The 27,928-nt window shown below is 38.1% G+C and overlaps 1 protein-coding gene and 1 long non-coding RNA gene across 2 annotated transcripts in view; one reads left to right on the forward strand and one right to left on the reverse strand.

Annotated features, from left to right (window-relative positions):
- Window positions 1–340: 340 nt before the first annotated feature.
- Fsip1 (fibrous sheath interacting protein 1) overlaps window positions 341–27,928 on the reverse strand; it is a 204,652-nt gene continuing 177,064 nt past the window's right edge. Inside the window, exons 11-12 of the mRNA XM_026393410.2 lie at window positions 9,273–9,783; window positions 341–416 (exon numbers count right to left, since the gene is read on the reverse strand). Coding sequence (XP_026249195.2) covers window positions 370–416; window positions 9,273–9,783 — 558 coding nt within the window. The 3' untranslated portion in view covers window positions 341–369. The remainder of the gene's footprint in view (window positions 417–9,272; window positions 9,784–27,928) is intronic.
- LOC113186066 (uncharacterized) lies at window positions 26,500–27,742 on the forward strand. The gene is made up of 3 exons (XR_003301215.1): window positions 26,500–26,558; window positions 26,770–26,872; window positions 27,592–27,742. It is a non-coding gene; the product is annotated as an uncharacterized LOC113186066 (long non-coding RNA).

The following is a 27,928-nucleotide window of genomic DNA, read 5'->3' on the forward strand; positions in this document are numbered from 1 at the left end:
ATGTTGCAAGATTAGCAACATACTTACAAATTTCCCATAAATTTCAATGAAGAAAAATCATTGAACAATTCTACCCCAAGTCTCAAAAAATAGCAAGGAAATGTAATTTACAAAGCAAGAAGGTTTTTAGTTTTTATTTATTTGTTTGTTTGTTTGTTTGTTCTCTTTGGTGCTGGGGATTGAACCCAGGATCCTGTGCTTTCGAGACAAACACTCTACCAACTGAGCTATACCCCCAGCCCCAATGTCAAAATCATTATTTAAGAAATAGTCTCTATAATACATTCATTAAATTCAAAGAATTCAGAAAGAAATAGACTTTAACTTCATTATCAACTTTCTTCAGAGCACATCCCAGGAGGTCCTTGCTTAAGATTCTTCACATTCTTCCACTACATCTTCAGTCTCCTGTTCATCTACATATAAAAATAACAACCAAAGTCATTAGATAATCAGAAATGTGTCCATAATTAAGGCAAATAATTGAGCCTATTAAATATTAAATCCTTTAACATATAATACATCCACAAGTTGTGTATAAAGCTTAAAAGTAAGATCAAAAGATAAGGTGTTTGTCTTCATTGAGCTTACTTCTCAGAACTTTTTGGGTTTTGAAAGCTGAAATGATTATGGATTTAGAGATAGACAAAAAAATTAATTTTTTGCTTTCTATTAAGCTTCCAGGAAATAGGGTAAAGTGAATGCTATATGTAGGGTAGATAAGAAATAACTGACTTTGTCTCTTCAAAAACAGAAATAAATCGTGACACTAACAGAAGTGGAATGGAAATGTTTTTCTACCCTAAGGTGAGAAGGTTAACAGAAAAGACAGAATTGATAACAGAATTAAATAAAGGAAGATAGTAAGAATCACAAAAGACTTGTGGAAAATAATATGTCATAGTAGTTCTGGAAAAGAGTCTGGCAATTCCTCAAAAGGTTATGATAGACCTGGTGATTCTACTCCTAGGTATATGCCCAAGAGAAATGAAAATATGCATTCACACAAAAACTTGTTCACAAGTATTCACATCAGCATTTTATATATATATATATATAATGTTATAATATACATATATATATATATATATAAACCAAAAAGTAGAAACAACTCAAGTGTCCATCAAGTATTAAAGTGATAAATAAAATATGGACTATCCATACAATGGAATATTATTTAACAATAAAAAGAATGAAGTATTAGCATACTGCAACATGGATAAACCTTGAAAACATTATGTTAAGCATAAAAGGCCAGTAGCAAAAGGAGACATATTACAAATGGGCCAAGGACGTGAACAGACACTTCACAGAGGAGGACATACAATCAATCAACAAGTACATGAAAAAATGCTCTCCATCTCTAGCAGTCAGAGAAATGCAAATCAAAACCACCCTAAGATACCTTCTCACTCCAGTAAGATTGGCAGCCATTATGAAGTCAAACAACAATAAGTGTTGGCGAGGATGTGGGGAAAAGGGTACACTTGTACACTGCTGGTGGGACTGCAAATTGGTAAGGCCAATTTGGAAAGCAGTATGGAGATTCCTGGGAAAGCTGGAAATGGATCCACCATTTGACCCAGCTATCGCCCTCCTTGGACTATTCCCTGAGGACCTTAAAAGAGCGTACTATAGGGATACTGCCACATCAATGATCATAGCGGCACAATTCACAATAGCTAGACTGTGGAACCAACCTAGATGCCCTTCAATAGATGAATGGATAAAAAAAAAAGTGGCATCTATACACAATGGAGTACTATGCAGCAATAAAAAATGACAAAATCATAGAATTTGCAGGGAAATGGATGGCATTAGAGCAGATTATGCTAAGGGAAGCTAGCCAATCCTTAAAAAACAAATGCCAAATGTCTTCTTTGATATAAAGAGAGCAACTAAGAACAGAACAGGGAGGAAGAGCATGAGGAAAAGATTAACATTAAACAAAGACGAGTGGGGGGAGAGAAAGGGAGAGAGAAGGGAAAGCATATGGAAATGGTAGGAGACCTTCAATGATACACAAAAGTATAAGAGGTTATGATGGGCAAGGGGGAGGGGGGAAAAAGGGAGAGAATTGAACAACAGCAGAAGAGGTAGAGAGGGAAGGTGGGAGGGGAGGGGAGGGGGGATAGTAGCGGTTAGGAAAGGTAGCAGATTACAACAGTCACTAATATGCCATTAGGTAAAAATGTGAGTATGTAACCGATGTGATTCTGCTATCTGTATTTGGGGTAGAAATGGGAGTTCAAAACCCAACTGAGTCAAATGTATGAAAGATGATATATCATGAGCTTTGTAATGTTTTGAACAACCAATAAAAAAAAAAAGAAAAAAACAGGTGACATATTGTATGATTCCATTTATGTGAAATATTCAGGCCAGGAAAATTTATTGAGACAGAAAGTAGGATAGTGACTGCCTAGAGCTGGGGATTAGAAGAAAAAAAAAAGAATGATAATTAACGGACATAGTGTTTCTTTGAGGTGAGATAAGGAAAATTTGAAATCGAAAGCAGTAATGGATGTACAACTCTGTGATTATAGCATAAATCTTTGAATTATACACTTTAAATGGATGAATGCTTTGGTATTATTGAAGAGTGGCCCCACAAAAACTATGTCCTCATTCTTCTTAGGCCCTGGATTTGTGAATTTTATCTTATTTTGGAAAAAGTTCATTTTCTAAAATGAGGCCAAATTAAAGGATCCTGAGATTAGGAGATCATCCTGAATTATCGGGGTAGGCCCTAAATTCAGTGAGAAGTATTTTTTAAAGAAAAAAGCTGAGGGAAATTAAGAAACCCAGAAAGGAAGGCAATGTGAAGAGAGAAGAAAAGACTGCAGTGATGTGATCAGAAAGTGAGAAAGCCAAAGAACACTGACAGCCATGAGAAACTGGGAAAAGCAAGTAAGAAGCATCCTCCTCTACCGCCTCCAGGCAGAGTGTACGTAGTCTTGGTGACTCCTTGATTTCGGACTTCTGACCTCCAAAACTATGAGAATAAATTTCTGTTTTGGCAATCTGTTACAGCAACCATAAGAAACTAATACAGGTATATAAATTTAATCTCAAAACTATTATTTAAAAATTCAAAAAAATCAGTTGAATAATTAAGTCCAGATGATTTGAAGCTTCCAAGAAAAGTGAGAAACTTAATGATATTGTCAGTCCCTCTGTAATGATGCCTATGGACTTTGTTCTGAAGGTCTTATATGCTTGTCCCACTCCACTGTAATTATCTATGAAAGTGCCTCTTTTCATCAATAGACTATGAAAATACTTCAGAGCAGTGATTATGTCCTACTTATTTTGTATTTTGGAACAATGGTCCTCAATTGGGGAAAATTTTGTCCCCCAGTTAACATTTGGTGATGTCTGGAAATACTTTTGTTTGTCAGAACTTCATAGTACACTACTGGCATCTATTGAGTAGAAGCGGAGATTCTGTTAAATATCCTACAATGCACAGAAAAGTTGCCTACAACAAAGAACGTCCAGTCCAAAAATGTCAACAGTATAAGGTTGAAAACCCCTTCCTAGAACATAGTAAACCAGGTAAAACACAGTCACCAAGAGCATCTAAGAAGCAATTAATAGGGCTGGGGATGTGGCTCAAGCGGTAGCGCGCTCGTCTGGTGTTCGTGCGGCCCGGGTTCGATCCTCAGCACCACATACAAACAACGATGTTGTGTCTGCCAATAACTAAAAAATAAACATTAAAAAATTCTCTCTCTCTCTCCCTCCCTCTATCACTCTCTCTTTAAAAAAAAAAAAAAAAAAAAAAAAAAAAAAAGAAGCAATTAATAGAACCTGTAAAAGTAATTTAACAAATAAATAGGTCTGACTGAGGACAAACTGAGAAAAAGAGAAATCCATGAAGACAATGATGAATTAAGGACTTCACTTGGAGCAAACCAAAATATTCTTTTTTATGTAAGTTTTTTTATTTATATATGACAGCAGAATGCATTACAATTCTTATTATATAGAGAGAGCAAAATTTTTCATATCTCTGGTTGTATACATAGTATATTCACACCAATTCGTGTCTTCATACATGTACTTTGAATAGCAATGATCAATACATTCCACCATCATTAATTACCCCATACCCCCCCTCCCTTCCCTTCTAACCCCTCTGCCCTATCTAGAGTTCCTCTATTCCTCCCATGCTCCTGCTCCCTATCCCACTATGAATCAGCCTCCTTATATTTAAAAAAAAAAAAAGATTGGCATTTGTTTTTTGGAGATTGGATAACTTCACTTAGCATTTATCTTCTCTAACTCCATCCATTTACCTGCAAATGCCATGATTTTAATCTCTTTCATTGCTGAGTAAATATTCCATTGTGTATATATGCCACATTTTTTTAGTCATTCATCTATTGAAGGGCATCTAGGTTGGTTCCACAGTTTAGCTATTGTGAATTGTGCTGCTATAAACATTGATGTACTGTGTCCCTGTAGTATGCTGTTTTTAAATCCTTTGGGTATAGACTGAGGAGAGGGACAGTTGGGTTAAATGGTGGTTCCATTCCCAATTTTCCAAGGAATCTCCATACTGCTTTCCATATTGGCTGCACCAATTTGCAGTCCCACCAGCAGTGTATGAGTGTACTATTTTCCCCACATCCTCGCCAACACTTATTGTTGTTTGTCTTCATAATAGCTGCCATTCTGACTAGAATGAGATGAAACCTTAGAGTGGTTCTGATTTGCATTTCTCTAATTGCTAGTGATGATGAACATTTTTTCATGTATTTGTTAATTGATTGTTGATCATCCTCTGAGAAGTGTCTCTTCAGGGTCTTTGGCCCATCTATTGATTGGGCTATTTATTTTTTGGTGTTTAGCTTTTTGAATTATTTATATATCCTAGTGATTAGTGCTCTATCTGATGTGTAAGGAGTAAAGATTTGCTCCCAAGATATAGGCTCTCTATTCACCTCACAGACTGTTTCTTTTGTTGAGAAGAAGCCTTTTAGTTTGAGTCCATCCCATTTATTGATTCTTGATTTTAATCCTTGTGCCAAAGGAGTCTTATTAAGGAAGTTGGGGCCTAATTCCACATGGTGGAGATTAGGGCCTACTTTTTTTCTATTAGAAAAAGTAGGGTCTCTGTTTTTATTCTTAAGTCCTTGATCCATTTTGAGTTGAGTTTTGTGCATGGTAAGAGATAGGGGTTAAATTTCATTTTGTTGCATATGGATTTCCAGTTTTCCCAGCACCATTTGTTGATGATGCTATCTTTTCTCCAATGCATATTCTTGGCATCTTTGTCTAATATAAGATAATTGTAGTTTCATGGGTTAGTCTTTGTGTCCTCTATTCTGTACCATTGGTCTACCAGTCTGTTTTGGTGCCAATATCATGCTGTTTTTGTTACTATTGCTTTGTAGTATAGTTTAAGGTCTGGTATAGTGATGCCACCTGCTTCACACTTCCTGCTAAGGATTGCTTTAGCTATTCCGGGTCTCTTATTTTTCCAGTTGAATTTCATGATTGCTTTTTCTATTTCTATGAGAATGTTATTGGAATTTTTATCAGAATTATATTAAATCTGTATAGGTTTTTGGAAGTATGGTCATTTTGCTAATATTAATTCTGCCTATCTAAGAGCAAGGTAGATCTTTCTATCTTCTAAGGTCCTCTTTGACTTCTTTCTTTAGGGTTCTGTAATTTTCATTACATAGATCTTTTACCTCTTTTTTTAGTTGATTCCCATTTATTTTATTTTTATTTATTTTATTTTATTTTTTTAGCCTATTGAGAATGGGATAGTTTTCTTCATTTCTCTTTCTGAGGATTTGTCACTGATACACAGAAATGTCTTTGATTTATGGGTGTTGGTTTTATATCTTGCTACTTTGATGAATTCATTTACTAGTTCTAGGAATTTTCTGGTGGAACTTTTAGGGTCTTCCAGGTATAGAATCATATCAGCAAATAGAGCCAATTTGAATTCTTCTTTTCCTATGTATATCCCTTTAAATTCTTTTGCCCGTCTAATTGCTCTGGCCAGTGTTTCAAGAACTATTTTAAATAGAAGTGGTGAAAGAGGGCATCCTTGTCTTGTTCCAGGTTTTAGAGGGAATGCCTTCAATTTTTTTCTCCATTTAGAATGACATTGGCCTGGGGCTTAGCATAGACACCCTTTATCATGTTGAGATATGTTCCTGTTATCCCAAGTTTTTCTAGTGTTTTGAACATAAAGTGGTGCTGTATTTTGTCAAGTACTTTTTCAGCATCTATTGAGATGATCATATGATTCTTATCTTTAAGTCTATTGATGTGATTAATTACATTTATTGATTTCCATATGTTGAAACAACCTTGCATCCCTGGGTTGAATACAACTTGATTGTGGTGCATGATCTTTTTGGTATGTTTTTGTATTCAATTTACCAGAATTTAATGAGAATTTTTGCATCTATATTCACTAGAGATATTAGTCTGAAGTTTTCTTTTTTTTTCTTTTTTTTTTTGATGTGTCTTTGCCTGGGTTTGGAATCAGGGTGATATTGACCCCATAGAATGAGTTTGGAAGTGCTGACTCTTTTTCTATTTCCTGAAATAAATTGAAGAGTATTGGTATTAGTTCTTCTTTAAAGGTCTTGTAGAACTCAGCTGTGTATCCATCCGGTTCTGGGCTTTTCTTGGTTGGTAGACTTTTGATGGCATCTGCTATTTCATCACTTGAAATTGAGCTGTTCAAATTGTGTATATCATCCTGATTCAATTTGGGCAAATTATATGACTCTAGAAATTTGTCAATGCCTTCATTATTTTCTATTTTATTGGAGTACAAGTTTTCAAAATAATTTTTAATTATCTTCTGTATTTCTGTAGTGTCTGTTGTGATATTTCCTTTTTTAAAAAAACGTATGTTAGTGATTTGAGTTTTCTCTCTCCTACTCTTCCTAGTCCATGTGAGTGGTATGATTTTCCCCTACCCTTCACCTTCAGTCTGTGAATATCTTTTTCTATGAGATGTGTCTCTTGTAGGAAGCATAGCAGCATAGTGTTCGGTTTTTTGGCTATTTGTTTGTTTGATCCAATCTGCTAGTCTATGTCTTTTGATTGATGAGTTTAGGACATTAACATTCAGGGTTATTATTGAGACATGATTTGTATTCCCAGCCATTTTTGTTTATTTTTGGTATTTAATGTGACTTGGTTTTGCCTCTGATTAGATTTTCCTTTAGTGTAATCCCTCCCTCTGCTGATTTTTGTCATTGTTTTTCATTTCCTCTTCTTGGAATATTTTGCCCAGGATGTTCTGTAGTGCAGGCTTTCTAGTTTTAAATTCTTTTAACTTTCATTTATCATGGAAGGTTTTTATTTCATCATCAAATCTAAAGTTTAGTTTTTCTGGATATAAGATTCTTGGTTGGCATCCATTTTCTTTCAGAGCATTGTATATGTTGTTCCACGATCTCCTGGCTTTGAGGGTCTGGATTGAAAAATCTGCTGAGGTACGAACTGGTCTCCCCCTATATGTGATCTGATTCCTCTCTCTTGCAGCGTTTAAGATTCTATCCTTATTCTGTATGCTAGACACTTTCATTATAATGTGCCTTGGTGTAGATCTGTTGAAATTTTGTACATTAGATGTCCTGTAAGCCTCTTGTATTTGGTTTTCCAATTCATTCTTCATGCTTGGGAAATTTTCTGATATTATCTCATTGAAGAGATTGTGCATTCCTTTGGTTTGAAACTCTGTGCCTTCTTCTATCCTGATTACTCTTAGATTTGGTCTTTTGATGCTGTCCCATAATTCTTGGATGTTCTGTTCATGGTTTCTAACTTTCTTCACTGTGTGATCAACTTTATTTTCTAGATTGTATACTTTGTCTTCATTATCTGATGTTCTTTTTTCCAAGTGATCTAGTCTGTTGGTTATGCTTTCTATTGAGTTTTTTTATTTGATGTATTGTAGCCTTCATTTCAAGGATTTCTGACTTTTTTTTCCAGTTTCTCTCTCTCTCTCTCTTGAAGTATTCTTTTGCTACCTTATTTGCTCTCTTATCACATTGTTGGAGTGATCAATTTTTGCTTGTATTTTCTAACTTAGGTGATTCACAGATCATTTTAATTATGAACATTCTGAACTCCTTCTCTGACATTTCATCAACTTCACTACCCATAGGTTCTGTTGTTATAGTGTCCTGGTTTGTTTGGGGCACTTTCCTCCCTTATTTTTTTTTTCATGTTGTCTATCTGTCTTCCTTTCTTGCAGTGTGTATCTGAGATATTACAGTTTCTTCCCTATATTCTTGTAGTACCTGTGCAGATTGTCTGTAACTCACCTTGATGTTGGGCTTCCAGACCCTGCTGGTATCCCTCAATGGATGCTACTGCATCCTGTGTCTGGGACCTAAGTAAGTTGGAGTGGGTGGATCTGAGCTGCTAGGCTTGACCTCCCATGGTAGTCTGCTGGTAGGAAGGGGCAGTCTTGTGCCAAAGGCTAGGCTCTGGCAGTGTCTGCTTTGCCAGGGGAGGGATGAACCGGGCAAAATCCTGGATCCTGCATGGGTTGTTGTGAGCCATCTGGGCTGGATCTCAGCTCTCAGGGTAGTACACTGGTCAGAAGGGGCAGTCCTGCACCAGAGGCTAGGCTCTAGTGGGTGTCTGCCCCACCAAGAAAGGTGTGGACCCAGCCCGCTGTGTGCCTGGACCCTGCAGAGGCTGATGTGGGTGGATCCAAAATATTCATTTAATGGAAAAAAATTAGCTAATAGTGTCACTATTTCTAAAAATCCCATGGCTCCACTGCAAAGCAATAAGACAACATTATGACAAACAAAAGCTTCCCAAACACTCTAGTTCCTTTGAACTGTTTAGTGGAATAATGACATACACCAGCACATACCCCTTTCAAACCACTGCAGTTCACTTCCCAAAATCAATCCACCACAACCAGGTTTCATCAATACAGTTACAATCAAGTGGATGAAACTTCAATATTAAGTACACTCAAATTGTACAATTGTCATTATTGGTAGAACTGGTTCTATCTGAGGACCACAATAAGATAACATAATTAGCTTCCTTTCACTAAACTGAAACCCATATTTCTCAAGTGCACCCAGTGAAATCCTGTCACCACATTAATTGACAGCTAGAAACTCTTATTTCAGTTAAGCCTGGAGAGGGTCTTGGACATGGGTATCAAAATAAACAAGCAGAGACTCCTCAGATGATCCCAATGTGCTCCTTTGTTATAAGTAACACTCTGTGATATATAACACATGTTCTCTACGTCTCACCTGTTGTTGGTTTCCCAGGAAAACTCAGTTTCAGATGTTGGTCTTCTGATGAAAGGCTCACATTGATACCATACAGTGGATCATCCAAGAAGGAAGGCCTTTTCAATCTCCCAATGCCAACAGTCTTTGACATAAAGTAGTCTTCTGCATCACTAATCGCCTCATTCTTGGAAAATTGGAGGCATTTCATATTCTCTGTGTCAATTACAAAAGCTTCTGATATATAATGCCCAGTCAGGGATTCTGTGAGATAGCACTGTTCAGCAACTTTACATTCTACATTCTCAAGCATATCTTCATCCTCTACCTCAGTTTTCTGGACCTCTGCTTCTGACCTATTTAGTAACTTAGAGAGGATAGATCTAGAAAGCTTGGGGAACTCTGATGTTACGTCCTCAATATCTTCATTTTCTCTGTCAGAAGAAAGCCTCATGATGGACTTTTGTTTGAATGTGCATTCATCCAGAAGACACCTCAACTGTTCCTCAGAGAGAAGTGATGTGGAATCTAACTGATAAAACAAACCAAAAGTTTTCATAATCAATTGATTGAGTAAACATGTTTATATTTGCTAAAGTTCCAATAATACAATATAAATGAAAATGCCAGGAAACCCCTTACATTATATATGCAAATAAGAAAAAAATTATTGTAAATTATTAAAAAGTGCAAAGCAGCCCTAGAGAATAACTTTAGACTCAATCATTCACACTAGAATTAGAGTGGGGTGGGGGAAGTGAAGGAAATCCTACAAAAATTAATTACTATACCACATTAATCACTAATAACCTCTCTATACATAAAAGTAACTTGAGCTTAAACGGAGACATCAGAAAAGCACCTTTGATTTTAAAAATCATCAAGCAAAGAAGTAGGCAATCACCTCTTTGATAAACAGACGGGAATATTGTCATAATCCCCAGGAGGTATTTCTCTGTCTCCACCCATTCCTCAGCATAAACCCAACCACCACCCAATTCTGTAATTGAGAAGAAAAAAAAAATCTGAGGCTAATAGAGCTTACTGCACCTGCCCCCAGTGATTCACTCTTCTGTCTGTCTACAGCGTTCCGTGGACAATACTGCTGAAGACAGAAAAGGAGGCTCTGAGCTGCGCTCCCTTCTTGAGTGGGCACAGAGTCCCAGCGCGCTGGAATGGATCCCCAATAAATCCCCTTTTGCCAATTGCATGGAGTAAGTCTCTTGTGTGTGGTCTCTTCCTCCGACGCTCCGCCGGACCCCCCCTTACATTTGGTGCGTTGGCCGGGAACAGCGCATCGCCGGACAGGGAGACCCTAACAACGGACTACTTCGGGGGGTAAGTAAGGCGCCTTATCTTCTTCTTCTTCTCCTCCTCCTTCTTCTCCTTCTTGTTTTTCCTTTGCGATTGCTCAGAGTCTGGTCTGGTTTTGGGCTGGAGAGCATGAGCTCTCAGAGCCTTCTGGTTTTGGGCTGGAGAACGTAAGCTCTCAGAGCCTTCTGGAGCTCAATGGCGGGTGTGAACCCCCAGAGGGCGTGAGCCCTCAGAGCCTTCTGGTTTTGGGTTGGTAGCGTATGGTTCCCAGTGGAAAACGTGAGTTTTCCCTGGCTGTGGCTGGCTGTGGTGGACAGACGTGTCTTTAGCCAGCCACGTTCCCCAGAGGGACGCCTTGGGGAACTCGGGGGAGGGGCGAAGGTCCCTCATCAGGGGGGGGCGAAAACGCCCCCATCGGTGCTGCCAACCCGTCTGGTTTTGCCGGCAATTCTGTTTACTGTCTGGGTTGAGTTTATTGTCTGTCTTTAGTCTTTGCCTCTGAACTCATGTTAAACGTTTATTGTGTGTGTGTCAGTTGTCTCCTCTCTCTGCTCTGCTCGGTCCAGGCCGTGGGCGCTGTGGGTGGCGGTCTGAGCGGTTCCTTCGGTGGCACGGGCTTCGCTTTGCCCGGTCTGGGTCGGCCGCCGGTACTTCTGTCTTTTTCTCCGCTTCATTCCGTGTTTGTGTCACGTTTGTATTGTCTCTCTACGCTTCAGAGCAGAGTGGCCCACCCTCGGAGTTGAATGGCCCCCAGGAGAGTCCCTCCATCTCTCTCTCTAATCTGCAAAGTCAGAGATTGTCTTTCAGCTGGGGCCGCATGGCCATCCAGATCATGGCTTCTAACCTTTCAGGACCTCTTCGAATCTCTTCCTGCATGGGTGGGGTCCGCGCAGTTTGCTGGGAGAATTCCACCCGATGGTAGGGCGGATCTGTCCTGTCCTTGTTCCTCCTGGCCCCTCCACCCACCTGTCCTTTCCGCCCCTTCGCTGTTTCCCCTCCCCGGAAGTGGGGGGGTGCTCCAGCGGGCGGGGTCGGAGGTAAGGTTGGCAGGGGACCGCCCCTCCCCCTCCTCTGCCTGCGACCGGTTGCCATCAGACGCATTTCCACCACAGTGGGGCGGGCGGGTCAGAGATGGGAGTCTGCGAGGGACTGCCCCCTCCCTCCAACCACCTGGCGAGCAGGGGAAGGTGGCTAGGGGCACCCGGCCCTTTCCCTCCCTTGTGGAGGCAGAAGGGACCAGGTCCCCAGAGTCTGAGTCGTTGCTTGGAAATGCAGCCCCAAAGTGGGTGGTAAACTTTGCTCCCCTTTGTTAAACAAAATTAGGAAAACAATGTTTTCTTTCCCTCCCTTAGTAGGCTTGAGTGCAAATAGAGATGCCTGCTGATTAAATTGGTGTTAATTGGCTTTGGGGGACGGGAACCAAATTTTCAGTCACAAATTTTGACACTCCCAAGGGGGCTTTTAAGAAATCCCCACTTTGCATTCTTGGGGAAGCCTAGCACTCAAAATAACTGCAAGCAGAGGATGAGCATTTTGGGAGCTGGCTACTAAAAAGTTAGGAAAAAAAAAAATGCCTAGTGTCAAACCAAACTGGAGGAGCTGATCCTGCGGGTGAGAGATAAGATTAAGGGACTCCCAGCAGCTGCCAGAGCCATTTAGCTCTGGGGAGTGTCCTCAGTCCTTATCTACATCTTAAGGATTAAGCCACCTCTGTTTACTTAAAAAGAAGGGACACTGAATGCAGTAAGTCAGTCACACTGAGAATTTGCTGTGACCTTGCATGTGTGTTTGAGAAAGGTGACCCTGCTCAATGACCAGGGTGGATCCAGGATTAGGGTGTATCCTGCAGGTTTTAGGAAGTATCTGGGTTTAAGATAATTTGAGTTTAGGGCGTTCCCGGTTTACAATAGGGGTTTTAGGAAAGTTGGAAGTTGAAGATTATTGCTGCGGGATTAGAGTGCTCCTGCCTGCTTGTTCCCGTTGAGTTCTCGCGAGATTAAAATGGGAACGGGGAAAAAGCCTCATGGAGTAGGTGTGTGGTGGCTCGTGATTCTGTGCCAAGCCGAGACATTGGCAGCCCCTAAGTGAGGACATCTTGTCCACTCATGGGAAATCTAAGGTGCCACTGATAAGAGTCATAATTAAATGGAAGTTCAAAACCTGGAGAGATTTTTTCTTATCCGGTCTTTTAAAGGTTATTATAGATTGTTTCTTAACATCTGGTATCTAGATGAGTTTGAAGCATTGTATAATCTTCCAGTTGAAAGTTAGGGTTAGGTAATTGTTTAGTTTGTGGTTTCAGACAATTCATGCCAGAGAACTTATAGATACTTAGGATAGAAAATTAAAAGAACTCTACTTCCAAGTTGGCAAGTAACTCCCAATCATTCAGTTTTATTTTTTATCAATTTTTGAACTGGGAAGCCTAAGGAGATTTCACTAGGTATACAGTGCATTGATTTGGGCAAGGATAGTAAATTACGATTTGGTATCTGTTTCTCTCAGTGTGTAAGATTTAACAAAAAGTGTTGAATTAAAACGTTGGTCTGGTTTATTGAAATGACATTAATTAGCAACAGTCTTGGGAATTTTCAAAGCTTAATTTTGGATATACATGGTAGTGTGTGGTTCTCTTTTAAAATTTTTCAGGCAATTTAGTACTACTTTAGGAACTTCAGAACAAAGAAAGTGGCTTGATGATCTTGAAGGTACTTCTTCTGATGGTGGCTTTTATATTATCAAGAAGGATCCTATTTTCAGTTTTGTGTGAGCAAGTTTTTCTAGTGTAGAAAGATAAAGATAAAAATTTGTAAATTGTATCTTAAACTTTAAAAAAAAATGTGACTTATGGTTAAAATGCCTTAGGCATAAAGTTTCTGTTCAGAATTCTGGTCTTCCCAGGTCCTTCCAGAATTCAGCCAGGACTTGAGTTGATATGCAAATAGAAGAAGCCTGAGGCTCAATAGGAGACAGATCTGAGGCCCAAGGAAAAAAAAAAAGGAGTAAAGATGTCTTACCTGAACTCAAACTAGATTAAACCAAAAAGTAAATTGAATGGCATTTACTAATTACTGGCCGGTTAATTTTTTAGGACTTTTGCTTTTTTCTTAGATTCTGTATCTTTATTTTTGAGCTCATGATTTTGTTCCTACAGACAAGTTAATGTTTTTCTGATAAGTTCTATTTTTGATCAACTGGAGTTTTTTTTTTTGAAACATTGCAATGGAGATTTCATCTGCGAAAAGCTACAAGGCCTTCACTATTATGTGTGCACACTCTTGTTATGTGTTGTATGTCGGTATGTCTGTATGTGTGTATGTCCATATATCCTGCAGTGATATGACATGACAGATGAGGAGCGCTCATGAAAAATAAAAAATGGATCCAAATATCTTTAATTCACGTGATTCAAATGGTTCAATTTAAATTGGGTAAACAGATAAAAATAAAGATGTCTTTAAAATTAAGCTTATACGTTTTTCTAGGTGTTCAAAAAGGCCCTAATAAAATGTTGATGTCTATGAAATAATCTGCTTAGATTCAAAGGTTTACAGGTATTGTTTCAAAATGTGAACAGAAGGAGGTTAACAGATAAAAAAGAGAAACTAGAAGGTTCTAGGTATGGATTTAATAGAGGGAAAATGTGTTACTGGATAAGAGAGTCTATGTGATTAAGTAATTAAGAGGGTTTAAGTAAGTGATAAAAAAGGTCTGTGCAAGTTGGTTATAAGTAAGTTTTTGAGCAAATAATCTTTAAAAAAATTAAACAGCTGGTTAAACGAGTGCTCTTGTTTTAGAGAATTGTGCTATGTTGTTTCTTTAAAAGCCCAAACTTGGTTAGCATAAAATCATCAATGCAATTGTGATGTTACTAATGTGTTCATATTTTCCAGGTATACAAGTCTGTAAGGTAGAAGCTTTACAAGCTGGTGTTCTAAAGTTGTATGGTAATTTTAGGCTCAAAGAGAAAAACATGCTGGAAATTTATTTATCATGTGTGTTCTGTAACTGGACTTGTTATCGGTGAGATATGTAAAGTTCTATGTTGCTTTCTACACTGAGACACAATTTAAATGTATTTTTAAGTTAATGAGAGCCTAATCTGGGTAAAGGTTTTATTGTAAAACACAAGTACTTTGCTACTTTCCTACAAGAGGTTAAAAGTTTTCAGCCTTTCTTTAATTCATGTTTTAGATGTGATATTATATTGTGTTAGCTAATATTCATGTAAGATTGAGCAACAATTTATGTAGACTTTGTAAAATGATGTCTAAAAAGCAAAGATCAGCTTCAGAACTATAGTATTTAAGACTTATGATGAGCCCCGCCTTACTTGAGATAAGGCTCTATGTCCCATCTCATGTGAAAGTGACTATGAAAGAAGTAGGTCAGATTTCAGTGCATTTAAGGTTGTGTCCAAAAGTTGGTTTTGACACGATTGCCGGACTTCAAACAGGGGATTATAATGTATAACTCTGCCAGAATTCAAGGTAGCTATTACATAAACTAAATATGTTTTTATCCTAGTTAGTTTTGTTTTGTAGTTTGCTTTTAGATGGTCTAAAGATTGCCTGTTAATGTTTTAAAGAAGTACTGCTTTAAGAACTCACAACCTGGGTTAACTTAAGATAAGGAGTTATCACCTACAGGATAGAGAGATAGGTACTAAAGCCCAGTATTTAATATAAGGCTGTTGAAGTTTATTTGCTAGGTGTTTAAGATTAAGTTTTAAAAATTAAAGTTAAATTAAAGGGCCAAGAAAACCAATATTTGGCTCTTGCCCTCTGAGTCAGTCTGAATCAGGGATAGGGGACTTCTCCAAAGGGCTTTGCAACTCTAGGCCACATAACCTCCTGATCAGGGAGATTAATGAGACCAGTGGAGGACAGAAAGCCAATCGGTGCATTTGCTGTGAAGAGGAGGGTCATCAAAGAAGGGAGACATCCCTGATGCTTCTGAGGGAAGCCGTATGGTCAAGCAAGGCCTGGACCCATCCCAGCGCAAATGGCACTAGCAGAACTGAGAAGCTGCTGTGAAGTTCCCGAGGACTCTCAGGATAATTCAGCTGTTACCAATAGATGGAAACAAAGTCAGTTTGACTTGCTTCATCTTAAACACTTAGCAAAGACAGTCAAAGCCAAAGCACAGCTGTTCCTGGACATCTTAAATGATAATAATAGTTAAATGTAACCTCCAACAATAAGTAAACTGGAGGCTGCAAAAGAGATTTTTAGACAGAAATGCCTGATAACTGTCAAAGGGACTGTTAGAGTAGTTTTAGTCTAAGGCCTTTATTCCTAACCAACGCAGGTAGGCTTAATGTTTGCTAGTATGGTTATCCAGCCCTGAGTAGCAGAATTAAAGATTTCTCTATTAAACACAGAGGTCATACTAGTAAAAGGATTTTTCAGGATCACATGGCATTAAATTATTAGACTATATCTTAAGGGAAAAGACATCTGTAACCCTAAACGTTAGTTGTTGTGTTGACATCCCTGACATTTCTGACAATGTGACAAACATCCTTAAAGATTTGCATGCTCAGATAGAAGCCATGTCCTCAGCAACATTGTCGTGGAAACGGTATCTTAACTCCTAGTTCCTGGTACTGCCTGATAGAAAACATTGTTAATCTTTGTCTTGGCCATTATACTCATTGGCATATTTATCTGGTTCCAGTACTAATGGATTCTTGTTTCTCTTATAGACCACCTATCACTCGAATGGCCCTCCAGCCTATTACTTCTCAATTGGACTGTTAGCATGGACCACTCCATAGACCCGATAATTTTAAGGGGGACTCCAAACTGCTTGCCCCACACAGTCCCTTTTCAGCCTGAAGAAGCCAGAGAGATCATCTTCGTCCCCCTTCCTCACAGCAGTAAGGAGTTCCCAAATTAGAGGGGGGAATGAAGCCAGATTTAAAGTTAGGTAGTCAGTGTAGTTAGATAAATCGGGGTCTAATACCGAGTGAAATCTAAAATGGAGGCCATGCTAAAAATGATTCCAAGAAACACAGGACAACTCGTGGTAATCGGAAGGCAGTATGCTCCACTGACAGAGATGAAAAATGAGACTCCCCAATAATTATGATTCATTACTTTTAAGATTAAAAGTAGTCAGAAAAAGGAGTGGGGAATGAAAGGGTAAAGTTTCTAAGCTGGAAAGCTTGAATGTAAAAGATTAGGTATTATTAAGTTCCTCTGTTACACCCAGATTCCTGAGATAGTTAAAAAAATGCCCTACTGGCCGTTTAGCCTAGGGCAGTTCCTCACAGGGCCCGAACCAATCAGTTTGAATGTGTAACCCGCTTACGAATGACCAATCATCGCCGCCCGGCCGGTTCCCGCCAATGAATGTGCCAATCACGTCTCAGAGTTGTTGTTCAATTTCCCCGCGCCTCATGATGATTTGTTCTGATGTATGCAAAGCCCACCGCCCTCTCCAAAAAGTGTACTTAAGCTCTGCTTGACCTCTGCTCTGGGCTCTGAGCTGCGCTCCCTTCTTGAGTGGGCACAGAGTCCCAGCGCGCTGGAATGGATCCCCAATAAATCCCCTTTTGCCAATTGCAAAAAAAAAAAAAAAAAAGACAGAAAAGGAAGAGTGAAGGAGTAGAGCATCCTGAGATGTGCAGTTGCTTCAAAGTTACAGGTCCAGGTAGGAGCCAAGAGCATTCCAGGAGCAGTGCATTTAGGGAGAAAGATTTGATCACACTTATTAAATATTTACCTGTAAAGATAACCAGGGCTAGGTATTTGAACTAAGACCTTAAGGATTTAGAACATTTTTCTTTTGGTTATGTCCTCAGAAATAAATAAATCAAAGAATAGAGCCACAGTTTACAAAAATTCAACTGAACCACATGCTACTTGAGTTAAAACAATCTCAAAAAGTAATAGCATTAAAATGTATTGAAACACATTGAAAAAAAATCTCTCCTCCTCTAAATAATCAGCATATTCCACAGTGTATTATCTAGGAAAACACTCATCCTCCTTTAAAAAGGAATAAGTTCTCTAAGAATAAGAAGTCCCCATAAGAAAAATTTTATTATTACTTGCAATGGCCTTAATGTCTACTTCTGCAAAGCAAAATAATGCTATTATCCTACTTTGTAAGTAAACAGTAAAAAATACTAAATATTCTGTATATGTAGAGCATAGGGAGAGGGGGAGATTCTGCTATTACAACTATAATAGGTAACTCCCCATTAGCAGCATGTAATGCCTCTAGTGTAGCTAATAAAAATAGCATGTAAAAAAGTTGTGTATTATAAGATTACGTACCCCATTTGAATCAAATGTATGATATGTCAAGATCATTGTAATGTTTTGAGCAACTACCAAAAAAATTTTAAAAAGTTGCGTATTATACTTTTAAAATCTATCATCTGTTTTATTTTTATTTAAACATATATATATATGTAGTTGTAGTTGGACACTATACTTTTGGTTTTTATTTATTTATTTTTATATGGTGCTGAGGATTAAACCCAGGGCCTTGCACGCATTAGGCAAGTACTCTACCACTGAGCCACAACCCTAGCTCTTATTTGTTTTAAAATTATATTTAACCAACCGATATGAAAACTCAGTGGCAAAAGTCACTGTGAGTTTGAGAATAATAAAGAGATTTTCTGGAAATGTATTCTTAGTAATTATCTGGAATTCACAATTTAGGTAACTCACCTGAAACTTATTTTAATACAAGTTTTAATTTTATATAATAAAATTTTAATTCACTTAAAACATAAAAGTAACTTAAGTGTATTCAAAATTTTTAACTAAAAATCTAAAATATTTAAATGAAATTCCCAACTGATTGTATCTTTGGACATCAGAAACAGATCCAATTTCATAGAGCCAGAAACATATATGATCTTGCAGCAGGAGGAAAGCACTTCTTTTTAAAAAAAATACAAAATCAAAATACAAAGTTATATACAGGATCACAACAAATTGTTGGCAGCTTGGAGAGTTAAGTCTGTGTGTAAAAATATCTCATTGAGAAGAAATGCTGATGGAAATGTTTGCTAATGCAAACCCACTCCAAAGCTCATACAACTGAGGGGTCCCATTATTGAAGTTTCACTGGCTTCACAGCAAATCTGCTTCTCAGTAGTTGAAGATAAAACATAACACATTTCAGCCTTTGTGTATCCAGAAATAAGCAGAACTACAATTTCCCGAGGGGGGAAGCAGCCTGATAGTAAAGAAAACACAAAGACTAGAACCTAGGCTTTCATCAAAGCTCTGCCACCCTGAATGTGTCACCCAAGTTCTCAGGGACCTATCACCTTTATCTGAAATGAGGAATTGAAGATAATCTCTAACTTGTCACTCTAAAATTACTATCTTAACAACTACTCCAAAAGTACAATAAAGGACAGGACTGGAGGTACAGCTCAGGGATAATATGTGCACTTAGAATGCTTGAGGCCCTGGGTTCAGCCTCCAGCACCAGCAAAAATAAAAATAAACCAAAAAAAAAAAAAAGAATGAAAGAATAAACTTTCTTAACACTAGAGAGTAGACTGGGTAGAATTATAAAAAACTAAACAATAGGAAAGAACTTTCATTTCTTTAGCTTCTTCATATCAATGGTGAACCTTCATAAAAATTCTTTGGTCTCAAAACATTTTAAATAAAAATGAATCAAATATCTTAAGCCCTCAAATTAAATTAACTTGATTATAGTATTTCTGGGTGGTGGTACAGATCAGAAATTTTAGTAAAATCCATCTTTCATATCTTGATTCCCAGCAGAGCTTTTCCCACAGTAAAATCTCAGTAAATGATGCTTGTAGTGTTTTGTAAAGTACTCTATCAATAGATGTCATTACAAATGCTGAATTGGACTTAACCTGGGCTCTATCACAAACATCCCTAACCACTCTCTATAGTTAAGGACTGTAACACAGCCTCCCTCTGGATTGCTCCTGACACTCCAGAGCTAAATAATTGAACTCCATAATTGAACCACTCACTATGCAAGCACAGTCAAGTAACCATCTGTTTAAGTATTTGCCTCAAATACTCATTTTTCATGCCAGCTCTAATTTCCCAATAGTTTATAAACAAGTTATTATTCTTACCATTCCTGTCTTTCATACAATTCAATAGTTTTAGTTTTTCTAGGTCAGAGATCAATCTATTTTCTCTCTTTATATGAAAGGCCTTCTCCCCACATCTTTATTTAGTGGTCCTTTTAGGAATCTTCCTTCTTGTTTTGACCAGTACAAACACAGTTCATAGCTAAAGAGTAAATGTATTATGCTCTTATGGTGTGTGTTCTCATCTACCTTGCTAGGATTATTGACAGAGAGTTGATGTCGTACAGGATAATTATAACTACCATTTATTAGGCACCTACTCTAGGCCAGACATTGCTGTGTTCATGTTGTGTGTACTGATTCCTTTAACCTTTGCAACAAACTTGAGTCACCAAGTAAAGAACCTGTCCAAGGTCAGGCATCTACTAAATGGTGAACTTGGGCTGAATGCCTCCCACTAGGCTGAACTGCCTCTCAATGTAAATGTATTCTCTCTCTTCCATCTCCCAGTGCCCTCTTCTCAACTGGTGTTCATTTATCTGTCTATTCTCTCTATTATTTATTCTGTCTATTCTTTTTTTTAAAGGCTTTCTATAGGGTATTTCAATTATCCACATAAGCTTTGTGTTTTGGGCAAGCTTACACTGTGTCCTCTCCTTTGGCTCACTGCAAAACAAAAACTTGACAGCTACAGCTCCGTTTTCAGGGTGCCCTCTGTGTATGCCAGTTTGGTACAGGCACTAAATCAGATCAGGAGGCAACTTTTAACTGCTGGAGAGAGAACACAGACTGGTTCACCTCACTTTGGACCCTGCCTTCCTGGCATCATGATTCTGTGTGACAGGAGTTTCCCCAGCCATAAAAACTCTAGTTATTTGGGCAATGCATTTGTTGACAGGGCAATCAAAATTATGTCTCTAGTGCAAACAATGAGAAAGTTCACCATTATAAACCAGCAGAGGCAATCTTGGTCTTTGATGTAGGCTTATTTTGGATTTTTTTTCCCTAAACAGAATTTCTGAAGACCCACCCCATAAAGAGTGAAAAGTTATATGTCCTAAATGATTAACAATGAGAGCATAGATGTAAGTAGTTTTCAATGACACCTAGTTCAATTTCAAAATAAACAACTAGAAATCATTCCACCCTTTGCTTAACTACCAAGATACAAGTTTACACCTCTTGCAACCACCACTGGCAACACCTAAGTAGCAGTTTATTTTAGTCAAGACTCTTAACTATAAAAAACAGAAACCCTTATCTCAAAAAAAAAAAGAGGTGATGGGTGAGGGCTATTGTAAGATATAAGAAGTCATTTCATGGATACCAACAAACAGGAAATAAAATATCAACCGGCTTTGGGAGTCTAGAACTGATAAGCCACCAGAAACTGAAGTCATGTGTTCCATCACTCTCCTTCTGGATTTCTGTGGTCTCTCTCTTTTTTATTTCCCTAATTTTAATTTTTGGTTATAAGAAGGTACAATATTCATCATCAGACAACTTTTCAAATTAATTGGTGCATCCTCTTAGGAAAAAATAAATAATATTTATTCACTAATGTTTGATATATATATCTAAATTTATTTAACAAGATATCCTCACTTTTACAATCGTTCAAGTGTATCTATTAATAACATTCTTTTTTTCTTTTTTATATACACATGACAGTACTGTGTATTTTGACATATTATACATACATGGAATACAACATTCTAATTATGATCTCATTCTTATGGTTGAACATGATGTGAAGTTACAATGATCATGTATTCATATATGAACATAGGAAAGTTATATCTGATTCATTCTACTATCTTTCCCATTCCCATCTCCCCTCCCTTCCCCTCATTTACCTTTGTCTAGTCCACTAAACTTCTATTCTCCCCCCCCCACCCCCAGATTGTGTGTTAGCATCCAAATATCAGAGAGAACATTTGGCCTTTGGATTTTGGGAATTGACTTATTTCTCTCAACATGACAGTCTCTGGATCCATCCATTTACCAGTTAAAGGCACAAAGTCATTCCTTTTATGGCTGAGTAATATTCCGTTGTGTATATATACCACATTTTCTTTATCCATTCATCTGTTGAAAGGCACCTAGGTTGGTTCCATAGCATAGATAATGTGAATTGAGATGCTATAAACATTGATGTGGCTGCATCACTGTAGGATGCTGATTTTGAGTCCTTTGGGTATATACTAAGGAGTGGGATAACTGGGTCAAATGGTGGTTCCCTGTGGTCTCTTAACTCACTGGTTATCAATTATTTCTGTTCTCTCACAAACTTAGCTGATATAGACTGACTATTGACACTATGTCCTTTAGTTCATATTTTCAACAAGAAAACTTCACAGGTCAATAACAAAATTAATTGACCTACTGAGTCGGATTCAAGTATCTACCATTGACCCATTAGCACCTGGTGAGGATCACATAGCAAAAAGTTGGTTTCTGGCAGGACCATGGATACAAATGATTTACCAAAGAATAAAGCATGAGCAGGGCAGAAAATACCACCCCCCCAAAAAAATCTGCCATATTTTTAAACTACTTGCTATGAAATACATAACCATCAAAAAGCGACCTGCCACTTAATGAAGTTCTACAGTTGACTAAAGGATTAGGAATCAAGGTGTTTCTGAATTTCATCAATCTCATTAAATCTGAGTACTCACCAATTTTTTTATTTAAATATGACTGCAGAATACATTACAATTCTTATTACACATATAGAGCACAATTTTTCATATCTCTGGTTGTATACAAAGTATATTCATAGCAATTCGTGTCTTCATACCTGTACTTTGGATAATAATGATCATCACTTTCCACCATCATTTCTAACTTCATGCCCCCTCCCTTCCCCTCCAACCCCTCTGCCCTATCTAGAATTCATCTATTCTTCCCATGCTCCTGCTCCCTATCCCACTATGAATTAGCCTCCTTATATCAAAGAAAACATTTGGCATTTGGTTTTTTGGGATTGGCTAACTTCACTTAGCATTATCTCCTCTAACTCCATCCATTTACCTACAAATGCCATGATTTTATTCCACAGTTTAACTATTGTGAATTGTTCTGCTATAAATATTGATGTACTGTGTCCCTGTAGTATGCTGTTTTTAAGTCCTTTGGGTATAGACTGAGGAGAGGGTCAGTTGGGTTAAATGGTGGTTTCATTCCCAATTTTCCAAGAAATCTCCATACTGCTTTCCATATTGGCTGCACCAATTTGTAGTCCCCACATCCTTGCCAACACTTGTTGTTGTTTATCTTCATAATAGCTGCCATTCTGACTGGAGTAAGATGATTGTATATCATCATCTGAGAAGTGTCTCTTCAGGTCCCTGGCCCATTTATTGATTGGGTTATTTGGATTTGGGGTTTTTTTGATGTTTAACTTTTTGAATTCTTTATATACTTCAGAGATTAGTGCTCTATTTGATGTATGAGGAGTAAAAATTTGCCCCCAAGATGTAGAGTCTCTATTCACCTCACAGATTGTTTCTTTTGCTGCAAAGAAGCCTTTTAGTTTGAGTCCATCCCATTTATTGATTTTTGATTTTAATTCTTGTGCCTTTGATTTATGGTTTTATATCTTGCTACTTTGATGAATTCATTTATTAGTTCTAGGAGTTTTCTGGTGGAACCTTTAGGGTCTTCCAGGTATAGAATCATATCATCAGCAAATAGAGCCAATTTGAATTCTTCTTTTCCTATGTGTATCCCTTTAAATTCTTTTGCCTATCTAATTGCTCTGGCCAGTGTTTCAAGAACTATGTTAACAAATGTATGAAATATGATATGTCAAGAACTATGTAATGTTTTGAACAACCAATATTAAAAATTAAAAAAAGAATTATGTTAAATAGAAGTGGTGAAAAAGGGCATCCTTGTCTTGTTCCAGTTTTTAGAGGGAATACCTTCAATTTTTTCTCCATTTAGAATGACGTTGGCCTGGGGCTTAGCATAGATACCCTTTATCATGTTGAGATACTTTCCTGTTATCCCAAGTTTTTCTAGTGTTTTGAACATAAAGGGGTGCTGTATTTTGTCAAATGCTTTTTCTGCATCTATTGAGATGATTATATGATTCTTATCTTTAAGTCTATTGATGTGATGGATTACATTTATTGATTTCCATATGGTGAAACCCTGCATCCCTGGGATGAATCTCACTTGATCATGGTGCACAATCTTTTTGATATGTTTTTGTATTCGATTTGCCAGAATTTTAATGAGAATTTTTGCATCTATGTTCACTGGAGATATTGGTCTGAAGTTTTCTTTTTTTGATGTGTCTTTGCCTGGGTTTGGAATCAGGGTGATATTGGAAGTGCTCTTTTTCTATTTCCTGAAATAAATTGAAGAGTTTTGGTATTAGTTCTTCTTTAAAGGTCTTGTAGAACTCAGCTGTGTATCCATCCGGTCCTGGGCTTTCCTTGGTTGGTAGACTTTTGATGGCATCTGCTATTTCGTCACTTGAAATTGAGCTGTTTAAATTGCATATATCATCTTGATTCAATTGGGGCAAATTATATGACTCTAGAAATTTGTCAATGCCTTCAATATTTTCTATTTTATTGGAGTATAAGTTTTCAAAATAATTTCTAATTATCTTCTGTATTTCTGTAGTGTCTGTTGTGATATTTCCTTTTTTAAAAAAAAAAAGTATGTTAGTGATTTGAGTTTTCTCTCTCCTCTTTGTTAGCATGGCTAAGGGCCTGTCAATTTTACTTATTTTTTCAAAGAACCAAGTTTTTGTTTTGTCAATTCTTTCAATTGTTTCTTTTGTTTCAATTTCATTGATTTCAGCTCTTATTTTAATTATTTCCTGTCTTCTGTTTTTTTTTTGGGGGGGGGGGTGTTGATTTGTTCTTCTTTTTTATAGGGCATTAAGATGTAGTGTTAAGTCATTTATTTGTTGACTTTTTCTTCTTTTAAGGAATGAAGTTTGCAATGGAATTTCCTCTTAGAACTGCTTTCATAGTGTCCCAGAGATTTCGATATGTTGTATCTGTGTTCTCATTTACGTCTAAAAACTTTTAGATCTCCTCCTTGATGTCTTCTGTAACCCATTATTCAATCAGTAGCATATTATTTAGTCTCCAGGTGTTGGAGTGGATTTTATTTCTTATCTTATCATTGATTTCTAATTTCATTCCATTATGATCTGGTAGAATGCAGGGTAGTATCTCTACTTTTTATATTTGCTAATAGCTGCTTTGTGGCATAGTATATGGTCTATTTTAGAGAAGGATCCATGTGCTACTAAGAAAAAAGTATATTCTCTCATTGAAGGATGAAATATTCTATATATGTCAATTTAGTCTAAGTTATTGTTTTATTGAGTTCTATAGATTCTTTGTTCAGCTTTTATTTGGAAGATCTATGTAGTGATGAAAGATGTGTGTTAAAGTCACCCAAAATTATTGTGTTGTGGTCTACTTGACTCTTGAACTTGAGAAGAGTTTATTTGATGAATGTAGATGCTCCATTGTTTGGGGCATATATATTTATAATTGTTTAAACTTGTTGGTGTATGGTTCCCTTGAGCAGTACGTAATGTCCTTCTTTATCCTTTGTGATTAACCTTAGTTTGAAGTCTACTTTATTTGACATGAGGATGGAAACCTCTGCTTGCTTCTGCAGTCCATATGAGTGGTATGATTTTTCCCAACCCTTCACCTTCAGTCTATGGATGTCTTTTCCTATGAGATGAGTCTCTTGGAGGCAGCATACTGTTGGGTCTTTTTTTTTTTAATCCAATTCTTGTAGTACCCATGCAGATTGTCTGTACCTCACCTTGATGCTGGGCTTCCAGACCTTGCTGGTGTCCCTAAGTGTATGCTACTGTATCTAAGGTTGGTGGCAAAAATAGCCAAGGTAACTTGAGATAATAGTTAAGGTGGCCCAAGATGGAAGCAATGTCTTACAGAGATGAGGCTGCAAGAGGGGATCTCATATTCCCTTTGGGATGCCTACTCTGAGATGCAGCTACTTGTAGGCTCTGTCTGTTGTCAAAAAGTTAGGGGCTACTGTGTGAGGAAGGCTATGGTGATGACTGCAGTGTCCCAAGATGGAAGTGGGTAAGGCTTAGGCTCCCAGGTAGGGGGTTGGCAAACTCGGACCTACCCTGGACTCGGGTCCTGCGAAAGTCAGTGTGGACAGATCTTGGCTAGGCTTGATTCCCGTGGTAGTCTGCTGGACGGAAGGGGCAGTCCTGTGCCAAAGGCTAGGCTCTGGTGGGTGTCTGCCCCGTTGGTGGAACAGTGGATCAGGGCCTACTGTGAGCATGGGTCCCCTCATTGAATTGTTAATTGAGATACAAAAGTAGAATTACTTGTCAGAAAATATTCACTCATGGGTAGAATAAAAATATTTCAGTTAAACTACAGAGCAGCAATGCCCACTCAAAATGTCAATAAGCTCATACAGACAAAAGAGGTTCATGTCACTTTCGAGGCTCTTTTAAACAAATCTAAAAACCATGGAGGTAAAATAATTAATGTTCATTTTAATGTCTGCACCAATGACACTAAGGATTCATAGAAGGAATGGGCTTATTCTTTTACTTTGAGCTCTCTCTCTGTCTCATCTACCTACTTATTCTCCCACCTTCTTCTCTTATCCTAAGGCCACCCCATCAATAAAGGCAAGTCTGGCAGGTGCACTGCTCTTAGGAGGTAACATCAGGGACAAAGGATCACAGGAGACATGGATGATCTCTGCCATATTTTTAACCAGAACAGTCAGAGGCTATCTGGCCAGAAGAGAACCTGAACTCTAGTCAAAAGGAAACCAAAGGTCATTGCCAGAGAAACTATGCAAAACATTAGGAATGAGGGTTGAGGCAAGATTGTAAACAGGAAAATGAGTCAGTCCCCAGGTCAGAAGCTGGGAGGATCTGAAGAAAGAATACCACTGATTGCAAAGTAGGTCAAGACAAGGACTCTTGAATTGAGGCTATAAATATTTTTGTGGTATTGAAAGCTCACTTTTATGCACCTAGCATGTCAAAGCGACTCTGTAGAACCAGAAACAACCCTTGCCTGGGCTAGGTGGAGGGAGGGATTTGGCTAATAGGTTTGCCTGGTGGGAGAATACTGTGCCCCTGAGAATTCTGTGATGGTTCTTTTCCTCCAGCCCAGATGCCAGGCTGGATCCATGTCCTCAGGAATCCATGATTTCTGTTTCTGTCTACAAGGATGAGAGGGAAAGGCAGCCAGCAGGACCCCCAGTATGTAAGGTAAGGATGGGCATGGATGGGAGGAGTGAGAAGCAGGAAGTAGGATTCCCAATTCTGCAATTTCAACAGGGGCCAGGAATTTGCCTTTTGTTAATGACAATTCAGAGGCTGTGGCTGTGTGGAGAGGAGATCTAGACCAACTTTAGTATTTTGATTCTAACAGGGTACTGTGAAAAGGAACTTGAAGTTTTCCATTTTGTGCAACAATTACCATTTGAGGATTGCCAGCAGTGGCTGTTTTCTAGTAGTAGAAACAGCAAGATCCTCTTTGTTCTGAGCAAGTCACAGGAATGGGCCTTTTGTCACATGTCTATCACCTCCTTTGGTAAAATTAGGCTTAAGCTCTAGCTAAGCAATGGAGGGAGCCTGGCACCCCTAACCCATATTCCCAGAAAAGCAAGCTTGGCCAAGAGATAAGGTATGTCGATTTGCATTAAGAGGCAAGAGCAGTTTGTATGGTCACAGGGACCTCCCCACCACACCTCACCCCATGTAAGTATATCTAATATGTTATTTCATATCAATTAATCCTGCTACTCACTTTGATTGTGGTGTACTGTCTAGTATCATTTATAAAAACCACTTGCATGGGTGAAGGCCCCTAAGAGATGATCAGTGCCACATATATCAGTTGCTCCAAGAACAGCTCCTCTGCCTCTTGTTGTGAGATGACGCATCTCTCTATTATAACATTATATGGGTGCCTCTTCTCCAATCAGAGAAAAGACTCAGCTGTATTCTATCCACACAAGAGACTCTCAGAGGAATGCTCAACCCTAGAAACTGGAAGAGAAAACTGAGTTCTTCTTTGTATTCCCAAGAAGTTTCCTCACAGCAAGAATAAATCCAGGAGCCAAACTACACTACTATTAAAATGCTCCAACAATGACCAGACTCAGTTTTTTTCCATCACCCAGATCTGTGTACTTTCTTGCTGCCATGCTGGGCAGATCTAACATGGTTTGTCCTACTCTCAATGCTGTGAACCCAGGTATACTAAAGCCACTGTCTCAGACCCTATGTCACCCATGGCACAGCACATCCCTCTTACCTCCC

This window comes from Urocitellus parryii, chromosome 6 (assembly GCF_045843805.1).
Source record: "Urocitellus parryii isolate mUroPar1 chromosome 6, mUroPar1.hap1, whole genome shotgun sequence".
NCBI classification, from domain to species: Eukaryota; Metazoa; Chordata; class Mammalia; order Rodentia; family Sciuridae; genus Urocitellus; species Urocitellus parryii.